Source organism: Bombina bombina, chromosome 9 (assembly GCF_027579735.1).
Source record: "Bombina bombina isolate aBomBom1 chromosome 9, aBomBom1.pri, whole genome shotgun sequence".
Taxonomy (NCBI): Eukaryota; Metazoa; Chordata; class Amphibia; order Anura; family Bombinatoridae; genus Bombina; species Bombina bombina.
The window spans coordinates 228,113,125-228,129,102 of NC_069507.1; the positions used below are offsets into that span (position 1 = coordinate 228,113,125).

The 15,978-nt window shown below is 40.3% G+C and overlaps 1 protein-coding gene across 1 annotated transcript in view; it reads left to right on the plus strand.

The window, feature by feature from the left end:
• SHTN1 (shootin 1) overlaps positions 1-15,978 on the plus strand; it is a 467,849-nt gene that overhangs the window by 333,163 nt on the left and 118,708 nt on the right. Inside the window, exons 10-11 of the mRNA XM_053692982.1 lie at positions 1,426-1,579; positions 5,347-5,449. Coding sequence (XP_053548957.1) covers positions 1,426-1,579; positions 5,347-5,449 — 257 coding nt within the window. The remainder of the gene's footprint in view (positions 1-1,425; positions 1,580-5,346; positions 5,450-15,978) is intronic.

Genomic DNA, 15,978 nt, shown 5'->3' on the forward strand with positions numbered 1-15,978 from the left:
TTTATTCCCTTCATGCCAGGGTGCAAGTGCTTAGATTGGAAAGAAGTTTCAATGTAAACACTTTCTGAACAAATTAAATATTGCGATAGTGCGATCACGTGATTTCAAGGCCGGGATCGGATCCTTGGGGACTGCCTATGATGCTAGGCACTGCCCCCGAATCTGAGTTTTCATTTTCCCGAAGGAGGAGGCTGCAGGACGCCATATAAGGTAGAATGTTCCATGCAGTCCCAACGGCGCTAAAGCCCAGCACTGTTAGGATGGTGTGGAATGTTCTTACAGTCTAGGGGTTAAACAACTTCCAATTTACTTCTATCAAATTTGCTTTAGTCTCTTGGTATCCTTTGTTGAAGGAGCAGCAGTGCACTACTGGGAGCTAGCTGAACACAATAGTAAGCCAGTAACATGAGGCATATATGTGTGTGACTACCAAGGTTCTGCTCCTGAGCCAACCTAGGTATGACTTTCAACAAAGGATACCAACAGGACAAAGAAAATTAGAAAACAAAAGTAAAATGGAAAGTTGTTTAAAATTTTAAAAAAGCTTTCCAATTTGCTTCTATTATTAAAATGTGCACAATATTTTTAAATGCACACTTTCTGAGGCACCAGCTCCGACTGAGCATTGTAAAAGAGTTCACAGTATATCCTTTATGCTTTTTTTGATTGGCTTATGGCAGTCACATGATACAGGGGACATGTAAAAAAAAATTTAAGTAATTTTTGAAATTTGTAAAAAAAAAAAAAAAAAATGTACTCATTTTGCAATGCAGACTGAGAGTTATTGCATTGGCTTTTTATTATATATTTAGTTGAATATGCAATTCGGCTGTATTTAAACTAAATGTAAATTTTGATGCTTAAGTGCCCGGTTTTTAAAAATTCGATTAAAAACAGTGGCACTTTAATTCATCAAAATTTCATTTCACTCATGTTGTGAAAAAAAAACTTACCTTTTAATCTTCACAGCAGCTCCAGCTTCCTCCGGTCGGCGCAAGCCATTTCTGACATCAGAAATGATGGATCGGTCATCCGCCAATCACGGCTTCCCCCCTTGGGGGAATCAGTGTCTGATTCAAAGCCGTGATTGGAGGAAGCCGGATTCCTCATTTTAGACACAGGAAGAGGCTTTGCGACGGGCGGAGGAAGCTGGATCGGCTCTCAATATTGAAAGGTAAGTTTTTTTTCTCACAACAGGAGTGAAATGTAAATTTTGATAAATTAAAGTGCCCCTGTTTTTAATCTAATTTTTAAAAAAACGGGCAGTTTAGCATCAAAATTTACATTCACTTTAATAGTCCTCTCATTCTTTAAAACAGTAGTGATATATAAATTATGTGATAACGTAGGTTAATTAATACTTTTAAAATAGTTTTTATTTAACATCTAAATGCGCGTTTATTATATAATGTTGTGTTTATGCAGGTAAAGGATATGGAAGAACAGCTGGAAGAGGCCAAACTCCGGAAAGAGTTACAGAGCCTTCGGAAACAGCTGGAATTATTAGAAGAGGATAAAAAGGAACTGGAAGCCAAGTGTCGAACTTCAGAGTCTATAGTAAAAGACCTAAGGCACTCAGGTACTGGGATTTGGGTGTTAGTAAAGCTAAAAGTTATAGAACTGAATCTTTTTAAATATTTTTTTATTCCAATTAATGTACCCACTAGTATACTATGCTCTTATGTAAACATAACTGGGTTATCCAGTGGTTGTGGCTGGGATTTAAAGGGACATTATAGTTTAAACGAAATGTATGGTCTAATTAGCAACCCTTTATTTCAATATGTTGAACACGTAGCTAGAGCTGCAACAACTAATCGTCATAATCGATAATAATCGATTATGAAAATAGTTGTCAACGAATCTCATAATCGATTAATCGGGTTGCAATTAGTTGGTCTGTGCACAAGACCAGCTTCTTCACTCCAATGAACTCCTGCACTTGGTATTGTGTTTTATGGTTATTTCCTTAGCCTAAAGGACGTCTACAGACGTCTACTTTTCACTTTTTCAGGACAGTATACGTTTACAACCAGCCCTTACTTATGTGCAACCCAGATATAATAGTCATCATTTGGATTGTTTATATTAAATTTCGTGATTTGGAACTATGCTTTGCATGATATAGTGCTGAGCTTGTTATTTACACCTTGCCCCTAGATTGATGGGAGTTATTTAAATTGATGTGCACTATTCTCTGTTTGCACAATTATTAGCGTATTGCTTGCTATTGCTGATTATATGTACTGTATAAATAAATGTGTAAGGCTTTGTCCTGTTATTGATATACAGTCCTTAGCGCTTTTGATTATGTTTTTTTATTGTTTTTTTATATTTGTAATAAATTGTGATATGTACCAGATTCAACCTTTATAAGTATATATTTGTTATTTTTAGAGCGGACTAGATATTTCCCCTAACCTTATAGCTGGTTATTTACCATTGCATGCAGATATTCAAGATATTTTTATGTTAGAATGAAGTCAATGGTTACTTTGAGAGGCCCCTTGCCAAGGTAGAAAACACTTAGCATTGGTGAAGAGTTAACAAAGATAAATAGCCCACTTTGGTGAAATTGGCAAAACCCTACTTATACACCTCAACAGCCTTTTCTCTGCTGCAGGAAATATAGCTGCAAACAGAGAACTAGATTTAGCCAGAAGCATGTGGACATGTTGAGATTTTTGCATTTCAATGCAAAGTTTCTGAAAGAGTGAATAACAGAATGTTATTAACAGTGATAGTCTAACTCTTTCTAGTTCTACCTCTTTTCAAACTGTTTGTGGTTTTGTTTTGTTTAATTATAAAACTGTGCTCTGCTGCTTAAAAATTGAAGAAACAGTTGTGTTAATGTAAAGTTTTAGTCTGAAGTTTATATTTGTAACACTCATTATGTGGATTTTAATTTAAAACATAGAAAACTATTATTGATTCTCTTTTTATCCGATTAGTCGATTAATCGAAAAAATAATCGGCCGATTAATCGATTATGAAAATAATCGTTAGTTGCAGCCCTACACGTAGCTAGAACTGCTAGTTCCAAGCTGACACAGCTGCTGACCCAATCAGACGTTAGGGTCGTGTTACAACCGCTGCTGATTGGATTACCAGCTGTATCCGCTCTGAATCAGCCATGCTCTGTGGCTCCTGAGTGGTATTTAACAATGAGTTTAACCACTTTGCAGAGGTTAAACATGTCACACTTCAGGGTCACTAGTGTTAAAATGACATGCTCTAACTAATAAAAGCATGTTGTTTTTAAACAACAATGTCCCTTTAAACATAAAGAGAATTGAGCTATGGTACAAAGCTTTGCAAGTTTGTGTGCTCATATTTTAACTATTTGAGTGCTGGATACAGAGTTATCCTCAGCATATAAGATTTGCTTTACACTCTTTGACATAACTGAATATCAGACATTGAAAAAAAAAGGGGGGGGGGGGCTGGGATAGCGCTAGCAATGCAAAAGAGCAAAAAAGGGATTAATCTTAAATAGCAAGTGATATACATCGTGTTGATAGAAATATAGTGATTGTACACGTGAACTATTGATTATTAATAAATAGGGTAAAACGGAGAATATGGATCTCTAAAGGTGAAGTAATGTTAGTTAAATTGTAGATATATGAAAAGAACAAAAATATATATTATAAAAAAACAAAAATATAAATTAAACATTTGTTACAGTACAAAGAATAGATGCCGGCATCAAGGAAATAGTAAAATAAATGTACAATATCAATAGCGATATGTAAAATACAATCAATAAAACGATAAAATAATGATACAATACTAAGTGCCAATGCGGGAAGCAACTTTGTATCGAGGTACCTGTTACAAAATATACATATACTCAGTCCAAAGTGTGGGTTGAGGCTTCTAAAGCGGTATTGTCAAAATATACAAATCCGTAGAAACTTCCTCTAATGATTTGGTGAAGTAGATGCTTAGAGAATGGTAACAGAGTCTCTCATTAGACCAAACGATGTTGCTGTATTGACAAAAGAACAAGTGAAGGACCAGAGTGCTTTGTTTGAGCGCCAAGGTTAGGCGATACCTCACGGTCTAGTTATGTATTAGTTCCGGTGTTAGGATGAGTTCCGGTGTTAGGGTTAAAGTGGGTGAGTCCAGTGCAGAAGAGCAACTGACAGCTCATAGTAGAATATCCGTTTGAGAGGAAAGGTCTGACTATGGTTGGCTAGTAGATCCTGGGACAGGAATTATACATATAGGGGCCTATTTATCAAAGGTCTTGTGGACCTGATCCGACAGTGCGGATCAGGTCCGCAAGACCTCGCTGAATGCAGAGAGCAATACGCTCTCCGTATTTAGCATTGCACCAGCAGCCCCCTGCAGCCGCCCCCTGCAGCCTCGCAGCCAATGGGCCACCAGCAGGGAGGTGTCAATCAACCTGATCGTACTCGATCGGGTTGATTTCCGGTGATGTCTATCCGCCTGCTCAGAGCAGGCGGACAGGGTTATGGAGCAGCGGTCTTTAAACACGGGGTCACAAGCTCCGTTCGGAGCTTGATAAATGGGCCCCATAGAGACTATTCGTATTGTTGTAAATAGCTCAATGTACCTGTCCTACTACAAGTCCTTACCGAATTAGTCAGGGTAGAGATTGTTTGTCGGTGTTGCCAACACTCTGTGATTAGTTCATCTGTGCTCAGGGTTACAATTACGAGATTTAATATTATAATTGTATGTCTAATGTAAAAACAGGTTCATGAAGTGATCCTAAAAAGGCTAAAATACACACAGTGTTCTAAATCATGTGGAAAATGAAGAGAACCAAATTGCTGCCCTAGGTAAGATCCTAGCCACATCACGCTACGTCTCTGGATGTATTTATATTTTAAAACCAGTATTAAGGGACAAAGTGCTAATTTTCAGAGGCTTTGCTACTTTGAAAAGACTGACAGGACAGGACTTTGTACAACAATTAGGTCACCTCATAAATTACCGTAAGAGCACATTTTAACGAAATGTCCTCATGTAATGGGGTCCATAATGTTTCTTTAATTGTACTGAGAGGTGGCAATTTGATTAGTGCCTGCTAATCTGGGCCAGCTGTTTCCAGCATGGTAAAAGTCCAAGTACAATGTTAAAGGGACATTCTAATAAAAAAGTCACATACTTTTAGTTATTAACTTTTATTAATAAATAATTTATAATAATTATTCATTTTAATTAATAATTTAATTTAAAAAATAAAAATAAACATAATGTCTACAACATTATTTCTGCTAGAAAATCATAGTTATACGTTCAGTACAGAACAATCTAGCCACAGTGATTGATTTGTGGTATAATATTATGTGTAAATATGTGTTTCAATTCCAGTGGAAGAGCTCCAGAAACGAATACAACTAGCAGAAAAACCTGCGGCACCTCCTCCGCCACCTCCTCCTCCGCTACCTCCTCCGCCACCTCCCAATCCTATTCGGTAAGAATAAAATAAATGTTGCACAAGTATCATACAAATGTCATATATGCAATATAAATTTAAATGTATTTACCCTGTTTAAGAGGTTTTGTTTTGTGCGCTAGCATTAACAAATCCCTATTCTGCGTCTGGATATATACAGTGTTAGGTTTGTCTACAAATTACTTTATTATTATTGACTAGGCGATAAGCCTGCCCAGAAGGCAGTCTATGTTTAAAAAATACAACCCCCCAAGCTTAAAGGGACAGTACACTGTAAAATTGTTTTATATCAATGTATTTTCAATGACTTGTTATACCAGCTGCAGAGTATAAAATGTATGAGAAATTGCATTTTCAGGTTTATTTATGTATATGAAGTAGCTGGTTTTGTGCTTTTAAACCACAGCCTATAACAATGGGTTGAGTTTAAGGTAATATCATATCTCATTATGTTATCACTTTGTGTACACACACTTGCTTCCTTATCTTATATTTATCTGGAAAACTAAAGCTCAATACATAGAGAGAACAATGAAAAATGATCATTGCATTACTTAACTATTCTGTACCCCACTGGGAGTGTAATATCTTCTACTGGCTGTGTTTACTTAGGCTATTCAATAGAATATACTCCAGTATTAAAACTTTCAGTATAGGTTGGGATACCACAAGCTAAATCAGCTATTTCAAAGGCCAAAATATGGGTAATGGAGCTACTTGTAAACAATTTTATGCACTCCAGCATGTAAAATGGATCATTGGGAACAATTTAAATGGGAGAACATTTTTGGGTGAACTGTCCCTTTTAAGTTACAAAAAAAAAAGTTAAATTACAGAAAAAAATAAACAAAGCTAACCAAAATAAAAAATGTATACCTAAACTAATACCCCTATAAAAATAGAAAATACCCCCCATAATAAAAACAACCCCTAATCTAATACTAAACTGCCAATAGCCCTTACAAGGGCCTTTTGTATGGCATTGCCCTAAGTTAAACAGCTCTTTTATCTCTAAAAAAAATACTAAGTCCCCCTAATAGTAAAAAAAACCCACCCACCAAACCCCCCCTCCAAAAAAAAAAAAAACACTTAAAGGGGCATTTGTATGGGCATTGCCCTTAAAAGGGCATTCCGCTCTTTCCATCTTAAAATGAGGAGAGTTCACAGCTTCATTCCTTACTTGTGGGATAGAAGAACCTGGCCACCAGGAGGAGGCAAAGACACCGCAGCCAAAGGTTTAAATAACTCCCCCACTTCCCTTCATCCCCCCAGTCATTCTTTGCCTTTCATCACAGAAGGATGGCAGAGAAGTTTCCGAAGATTCGGAGTAGTCTCTTATGGAGGGTAGTACTCTTCGGTAGGGTCTGGAGATGCAGGGAGAGTCTTTCTGCGAAACCATCCAGACTCATATTAACTCCTAAGCAATCAGTGTTGACGAGTTTCACTACCTGCTTCTATCACTCAAGTCCATGTCAGGTGCGATACTAAAAGACTGTCAAACTTGAGCGGCTGTGTCTGTTCCACGGTGTTGATTCCGGTAAGATCGTCTCATTTTATACTCATATGATAGCATAAGAAGACACGGTCACAGTGTGACTCATTTATCTGTATGGAATCAAGGGTTAATATCTCCGGAAGGGGATTATTGAACAGGGGGGATTTATACATGATTTGCTTTATTATGTTTTATGCTGCGACATGTATGAGATGAGGCAGATGTAAGAACATTCAGGTTTTACTTTCGTTTTTTGGATAACTGCGCAGCCTGTTAGTTTGGCGCGCTTTTCTCCTGCAGCGGAGGCGGTCCTGCATGGCACTCCTCATTGCACTACTAATCTTCCTTCTGGAGGGGCCGTCCTACCGCCAGACTTTAACGAACAGTTGCAAACGGCAGTGTCTGCGGCCTTCAGTGCTTTTCCTCGCCCTGTTAAGTGCAAGCTAAAGGTTAAATACTGCTATCCATCCCAGGGGTCATCTGCCAACTTGTTTTATTTATCTGATACTAGATTGTCCGCTGATGAAGACGCCTCTGATACTTCAGAGGAGGCTCTTTCTGGGTCGGAATCGGCTGCCTCTAAGCCTCCAGCTGCGGAGGAACCAGACTTTAGATTTAGGATAGAGCACTTACGCTTTCTGTTAAAGGAAGTGTTGGCTACTTTAGAGGTTCTGGAACCCAAGTTAACCGAGGAACCTTCTATTCCTAAGCTTGATAAAGTTTGAGAACAGGCTGGTGCCCCTCGGTTCCCGTAAAGATGGCAAACATTATTAAGAATGAATGGGAAAGGCTTGGATACACTTTTTCCCTTTCTTCTTCCTTTAAGAAATTGTTTCCGGTCCCTAACTCTCAATTGGAGTTGTGGGGGTCGGTCCCTAAGGTGGATGGAGCTATCTCCACTCTTGCTAAGCGCACCACTATCCCGCTTGACGATTGTTCGTCGTTTAAGGAGCCCATGGATAAGAAACTTTAATCTCTGTTAAGAAAGATGTTTCAGCACACAGGGTATTTACTTCAGCGGCAGTTGCTGCGGTGGCTGGATCCGCTACCTATTGTTGTGACTCTCTGTCGGAGATGATCGAGGTGGAAATTCCACTCGAGGAAATCCAGGAAAGAATTAGGGCCTTGAGGGTAGCTAATTCATTTATCTGTAATGCAAACATGCAGATTATTCACTTGAATGCCAAGACATCAGGCTTTTCTGTTCTAGCCCGTAGGGCTCTGTGACTGAAGTCTTGGTCTGCTGACATGACTTCAAAATCTAGATTGCTTTCCCTTCCATTTAAGGGGAAGATTCTTTTTGTTCCAGGCCTGGACTCTATCATATCCACGGTTATGGGGGGCAAGGGTGCCGTTCTACCGCAGGATAAGAAGAATAAACCTAAAGGATAGGGGCCTAATTTTTCGTCCCTTTTGTTCGGAAAAATCCCAACGCCAGCAGCCCTCCGCAAAGCTCTGCTCGCGGTAGCGTGATCCAGAGGTATTGCAGTAGCTCCTTATTTGGATGACATCCTGGTCCAGGCTCCGTCCTGCCGGCTGGCAGAAGACCATTCAAGAGCTCCTCTTCTTCTTCATGGTGCCCAGCATAGATGTCATTCCATTTGCCAGGTTCCATCTCAGGCCTCTTCAGTTGTGTATTTTGAGGCAATGGAACGGCGATCGCTCAGACTTTTCCCCAACAGATTTCTCTGGACAACCGGTCGAGAGAATTTCTCTCTCTTGGTGGCTCTGTCCAGATCACCTGTCCCAGTTGACATCCTTCTTGAGACCATCCTAGCAGATTTCCGGGGGAATGGTCTCTCCATCCTGAAGTGTTTGCAGAGATTTGCAACAGATGGGGGACACTGGAGATAGATCTCATGGCATCCAGACTTATTACTAAGCTACCCAGATACGTGTCACAGTCCAGGGATCTGCAGGCAGAGCTGATAGATTCCTTAGCAGTGTCCTGGGGATTCAAACTAATCTACATTTTTCCTCCGTTGCCACTTCTACCTCGGGTAGTGGCCCACATCAAGCAGGAGCAAGCCTCGACTATTCTAATTGCTCCATCGTGGCCGCAGAGGATGTGGTTTGCGGACCTAGTGGGGATGTCATCATCTCCTCCATGGAGGTTACCCTGTCGCAGGGGATCTGCTGGAACAGGGTCATTTTGTTCATTAAAATCTAGATTCTCTGAGGCAGACTGCGTGGAGATTGAACGCTTAGTCCTAGCTAAGACAGGTTTTTCATAGAGTGTGATTGATACTCTCATTCAATCTAGAAAGCCGGTCACCCGTCACATCTATCATAAGGTGTGGAGGACCTACTTATTCTGGTGTGAAGAACGTGGATTCCCCTGGCATAAAGTCAAGGTATCCAGGATTCTTTCTTTTCTCCAAGACGGTTTGGGGAAGGGATTGGCTGCTAGTTTCTTAAAGGGACAGATTTCGGCTCTTTCTGTGTTATTACACAAGAGGCTCGCTGAGCTTCCTGATATACAGTCGTTTGTTCAGGCTCTGTCTAGAATCAGGCCTGTGTTTAGACTTTCCGCTCCTCCTTGGAGTTTAAATTTGGTTCTTTTTTTCTTTTTTTTACAATGCAACAAACAGTAAGGCAGACGTTTTAATAGATCATAAACATTTTACATATGTTAGTATTTTTCAAATTTTAAAGGTAGAAACAAACATGCAGCTTCAATGTCTTATACTTTTTTTAATTTATTTTTTTATAATTTTTATTGAGGTTCAATTAGAGGTATACAACGTTACACAAATAGATTCTCATGTCACATAATATAAGATATCAATTTTAAGGTACTAACAATAGCTATATTTACTCTATAACCAGTAAAATTGCTAAACTCCGCTAGTAGATCCACTAAGATTGGAATATTTTTCACAGAATTCCTTATATAGAATAAAATATCATCAGCATAGAGGGATAATATCATCTTATGTTGCTTTATCTATATATATATATATATATATAGCTAAATCAGAGATCCTGTGGATAATTAAAAATAGAAATAGTCTTTTGGAGAATCCCTTTAAATTAACTGATAACTCTATTAAATATTTAGGAATTAATATTTCCAGAAATCCAGAGGAATGGTATGATATAAATTTTACCCCTATCTGGAGGAAGTGTCTCTTTAAGATGCAGAAATGGAGTAGGTTATCACTGTCACTCTCAGCAAGGATTGCGTTAATTAAAATGCGAACTCTCCCAAAAGTCTTATTTGTTATTCAGAATGTTCCTGTATTTATACGGAAGGTCGATATTAAAAAATTTAATGCAGGCTGCTCCCATTTTTTGTGGGCTTCTAAAAAAACGCGGATTGCATTAGCTAGACTAATGCATCCAAAGAAATGGGCGGCTTTGCCTTCCCGAATCTGGTAAAATATAATTTGGCCTGTCTTGCCAGAATAGCTTTGGATTGGCTAACTGAAGCCAATTATGCTACCAGCTTAGAGATCGAGGAGAATATAATATTTCCCTATGCGCTGAAAGCAATACTAAATATCTCACACCATTCAAAGGTTCAAAAGTCTACATTAAAATATACAATCATTAATGTAATCATAGCCTGGCTTAAAATCTGCAAACACTTAGAGATCAGGCATACTCTCTCTAAATATTTACCTATTCGAGGAAATCCGGATTTTGAAAGTGGCTGTACATCTTCTGCTTTTGGGAAATGGTCAGCAAATAATTTGATTTTTTTGTGTCAGTTGATTGATCCGCTCTCTAAACATATGAAATCATTTGAAACTCTAACTAGAGAATTTAATTTAGAGAGGGGAGCCTGATGAAACAGCCCTGAGTAGGCTGAGAAACGTGTCGCTGTGTTAATAAAGACTTTTTCATTTTTTATATACACTTGCTTTCTCCAACATTGGTGTGTCCGGTCCACGGCGTCATCCTTACTTGTGGGAATATCTCTTCCCCAACAGGAAATGGCAAAGAGTCCCAGCAAAGCTGTCCATATAGTCCCTCCTAGGCTCCGCCCACCCCAGTCATTCTCTTTGCCGTTGCACAGGCAACATCTCCACGGAGATGGTTAAGAGTATGTGGTGTTTAGTTGTAGTTTTTTAATTCTACTATCAAGAGTTTGTTATTTTAAAATGGTATGTACTATTTACTCTGAAACAGAAAAAGATGAAGAGTTCTGTTTGTGAGAGGAAAATGATTTTAGCAGACAGTAACTAAAATCGTTTGCTGTTTCCACATAGGACTGTTGAGATGAAGTAACTTCAGTTGGGGGAAACAGTTAGCAGACTTTTCTGCTTAAGGTATGACTAGCCATATTTCTAACAAGACTGTGTAATGCTGGAAGGCTGTCATTTCCCCTCATGGGGACCGGTAAGCCATTTTCTTAGTCTCAAACAGAATAAAGGGCTTAATATGGGCTATAAAACTGGTAGACACTTTTATGGGCAAAATCGATTGCTTTATTTGGGCATTTTATGCTTGTAATTCACACTTATAAGCTTGGGGAACGTTTTTTAACGTCAGGCACTGTGTTAGACACCTTTCCAGTCAGGAAGGGCCTTCCCAGTTGTAGGCTGAGCTTCATTTTCGCTCCATTAATGCGCAGTTACTTTTGAGAGCAAGACATGCAGATGCATGTGTGAGGATCTGAAAGTAGTTGGAAAAGTTCCTAGAAGGCTTCATCTGGTATCGTATTCCCCCCTGGGTTTGGTAAAGTCGCAGCAAAAGCTGTAGCTGGGACTGTAGAGGGGTTAAAACTGTAACCGGCTCCGGTTTCTTTATTTTAAGGGTTAAAGCTCTGAAAATTGGTGTGCAATACTTTCAATGCTTTAAGACACTGTGGTGAAAATTTGGTAAATTTTGAACAATTCCTTCATACTTTTTCACATATTCAGTAATAAAGTGTGCACTGTTTAAAATTTAAAGAGACAGTAACGGTTTTGTTTTTAAACGGTTTTTGTACTTTTTTGACAAGTTTAAGCCTGTTTAACATGTCTGCACCTTCAGATAAGCTATGTTCTATATGTTTGAAGATCAATGTGTGTCCCCCTTCAAAATTGTGTGATAATTGTGCCATAGCGTCCAAACAAAGTAAGGACAGTATTGCCACAGATAGTAAAGTTGCCCAAGATGATTCATCAGATGAAGGAAGTAGACATAGTTCTACATCATCTCCTTCTGTGTCTACACCAGTTTTGCCCACGCAGGAGGCCCCTAGTACCTCTAGCGCACCAATGCTTATTACTATGCAACAATTAACGGCAGTAATGGATAACTCCATAGCAAATATTTTATCTAAAATGCCTGCATATCAGAGAAAGCGTGATTGCTCTGTTTAAAACACTGTAGAGCAGGAGGGCGCTGATGATAATTGCTCTGTCATACCCTCACACCAATCTGAAGGGGTCATGAGGGAGGTTTTGTCAGATGGGGAAATTTCAGATTCAGGTAAAATTTCTCAACAAGCAGAACCTGATGTTGTGACATTTAAATTTAAATTAGAGCATCTCCGCGCACTGCTTAAGGAGGTGCTATCTACTCTGGATGATTGTGACAACCTGGTCATTCCAGAAAAATTATGCAAGATGGACAATTTCCTAGAGGTTCCGGTGCACCCTGACGCTTTTCCTATACCCAAGCGGGTGGCGGATATAGTGAATAAGGAGTGGGAGAAGCCCGGCATACCTTTTGTCCCCCCTCCTATATTTAAGAAATGATTTCCTATGGTCGACCCCAGAAAGGACTTATGGCAGACAGTCCCTAAGGTCGAGGGGGCAGTTTCTACTTTAAACAAGCGCACTGCTATTCCTATCGAGGATAATTGTGCCTTCAAAGATCCTATGGATAAAAAATTGGAGGGTTTGCTTAAAAAGATTTTTGTACAGCAAGGTTACCTTCTGCAACCCATTTCGTGCATTGTTCCTGTCACTACAGCAGCGTGGTTCTGGTTCGAGGAACTAGAAAAGTCGCTCAGTAGAGAGACTCCGTATGAGGAGGTTATGGACAGAGTTCACGCACTCAAGTTGGCTAATTCTTTTATTTTAGATGCCGCTTTGCAACTAGCTAGATTAGCGGCGAAAAATTCAGGGTTTGCAATTGTGGCGCGCAGAGCGCTTTGGCTAAAGTCTTGGTCAGCGGATGTATCTTCCAAGACAAAATTACTTAATATTCCCTTCAAGGGTAAGACTCTATTTGGGCCAGAATTGAAAGAGATTATTTCAGACATCACTGGGGGAAAGGGCCATGCCCTCCCACAAGATAGGCCTTTCAAAGCCAAGAATAAGTCTAATTTTCGTTCCTTTCGCAATTTCAGGAACGGACCGGCCTCTAACTCTGCATCCTCTAAACAAGAGGGTAATGCCTCTCAAACCAAACCAGCCTGGAAACCGACGCAAGGCTGGAACAAGGGTAAGCAGGCCAAGAAGCCTGCTGCTGCTAACAAAACAGCATGAAGGAGTAGCCCCCGATCCGGGACCGGATCTAGTAGGGGGCAGACTCTCTCTCTTTGCTCAGGCTTGGGCAAGAGATGTTCAGGATCCCTGGACACTAGAAATAGTTTCTCAGGGTTATCTTCTGGAATTCAAGGAACTACCCCCAAGGGGAAGGTTCCACATGTCTCACTTATCCTCAAACCAAATAAAGAGACAGGCATTCTTACATTGTGTAGAAGACCTGTTAAAGATGGGAGTGATACACCCAGTTCCAACGGCGGAACAAGGAATGGGATTTTACTCAAATCTGTTTGTAGTTCCCAAAAAAGAGGGAACTTTCAGACCAATTCTGGATTTAAAGATCCTAAACAAATTTCTCAGAGTACCATCGTTCAAAATGGAAACCATTCGAACGATTCTACCCACAATCCAGGAAGGTCAATTTATGACTACCGTGGATCTAAAGGATGCGTATCTACATATTCCTATCCACAAAGAACATCATCAGTTCCTAAGGTTCGCCTTTCTGGACAAACATTACCAGTTTGTGGCACTCCCATTCGGGTTAGCCACTGCTCCAAGGATTTTCACAAAGGTACTCGGATCCCTTCTAGCGGTTCTAAGACCAAGGGGCATTGCAGTAGTACCGTACTTGGATGACATTCTAATACAAGCGTCGTCTCTTTCAAAGGCAAAGGCTCACACAGACATCGTTCTGGCCTTTCTCAGATCTCACGGATGGAAGGTGAACATAGAAAAAAGTTCCCTGTCTCCGTCGACAAGAGTTCCCTTCTTGGGAACAATAATAGATTCCTTAGAAATGAGGATTTTCCTGACAGAAGTCAGAAAGTCAAAACTTCTAAACGCTTGTCAAGTTCTTCATTCTATTCCTCGTCCTTCCGTAGCTCAGTGCATGGAAGTAGTAGGATTGATGGTTGCAGCAATGGACATAGTTCCTTTTGCGCAAATTCATCTAAGACAATTACAACTGTGCATGCTGAAACAGTGGAATGGGGACTATACAGACTTGTCTCCAGTGATTCAAGTAGATCAGAAGACCAGAGACTCACTCCGTTGGTGGCTAACCCTGGACCACCTGTCCCAGGGAATGAGCTTCCGCAGACCAGAGTGGGTCATTGTCACGACCGACGCCAGTCTAGTGGGCTGGGGCGCGGTCTGGAAATCCCTGAAAGCTCAGGGACTATGGTCTCGGGAAGAGTCTCTTCTCCCGATAAACATTCTGGAACTGAGAGCGATATTCAATGCTCTCAGGGCTTGGCCTCAACTAGCAAAGGCCAGATTCATAAGATTTCAATCAGACAACATGACGACTATTGCTTATATCTATCATCAGGGGGGAACAAGGAGTTCCCTGGCGATGAAAGAAGTGACCAAAATAATAAAATGGGCAGAGGATCACCCCTGCCACCTGTCTGCGATCCACATCCCAGGTGTGGAAAACTGGGAGGCAGATTATCTGAGTCGTCAGACATTCCATCCGGGGGAGTGGGAACTCCACCCGGAGATCTTTGCCCAGTTGACTCAATTATGGGGCATTCCAGATATGGATCTGATTGCGTCTCGTCAGAACTTCAAGGTTCCTTGCTACGGGTCCAGATCCAGGGATCCCAAGGCGAATCTAGTGGATGCACTAGTAGCGCCTTGGACCTTCAACCTAGCCTATGTGTTTCCACCGTTTCCTCTCATTCCCAGGCTGGTAGCCAGGATCAAGCAGGAGAGGGCCTCGGTGATCTTGATAGCTCCTGCGTGGCCACGCAGGACTTGGTATGCAGACCTGGTGAATATGTCATCGGTGCCACCATGGAAGCTACCTTTGAGACAGGATCTTCTTGTACAGGGTCCATTCGAACATCCAAATCTGGTCTCTCTCCAGCTGGTGGCTTGGAAATTGAACGCTTGATTCTATCAAAGCGTGGGTTTTCAGATTCTGTGATAGATACTCTAGTTCAAGCCAGAAAACCGGTAACTAGAAAAATTTACCATAAAATATGGAAAAGATATATCTGCTGGTGTGAATCCAAGGGATTCTTATGGAATAAGATCAAAATCCCTAAGATCCTTTCCTTTCTACAAGAGGGTTTGGATAAAGGATTATCAGCAAGTTCTCTAAAGGGACAGATTTCTGCTTTATCTGTCTTATTACACAAACGACTGGCAGCTGTGCCAGATGTTCAAGCATTTGTTCAGGCTGTGGTTAGGATCAAGCCTGTTTACAGACCTTTGACTCCTCCCTGGAGTTTAAATCTAGTTCTTTCAGTTCTTCAAGGGGTTCCGTTTGAACCTCTACATTCCATAGATATTAAGTTGTTATCTTGGAAAGTTTTGTTTTTGGTTGCTATTTCTTCTGCTAGAAGAGTTTCTGAGTTATCTGCTCTGCAGTGTTCTCCGCCCTATCTGGTGTTCCATGCAGATAAGGTTGTTTCGCATACTAAGCCTGGTTTTCTTCCAAAGGTTGTTTCTAACAAAAATATTAACCAGGATATAGTTGTTCCTTCTTTGTGTCCGAATCCAGTTTCAAAGAAGGAACGTTTGTTACACAATTTAGACGTAGTTCGTGCTCTAAAATTCTATTTAGAAGCTACAAAAGAGTTCAGACAAACTTCTTCTCTGTTTGTCATCTATTCTGG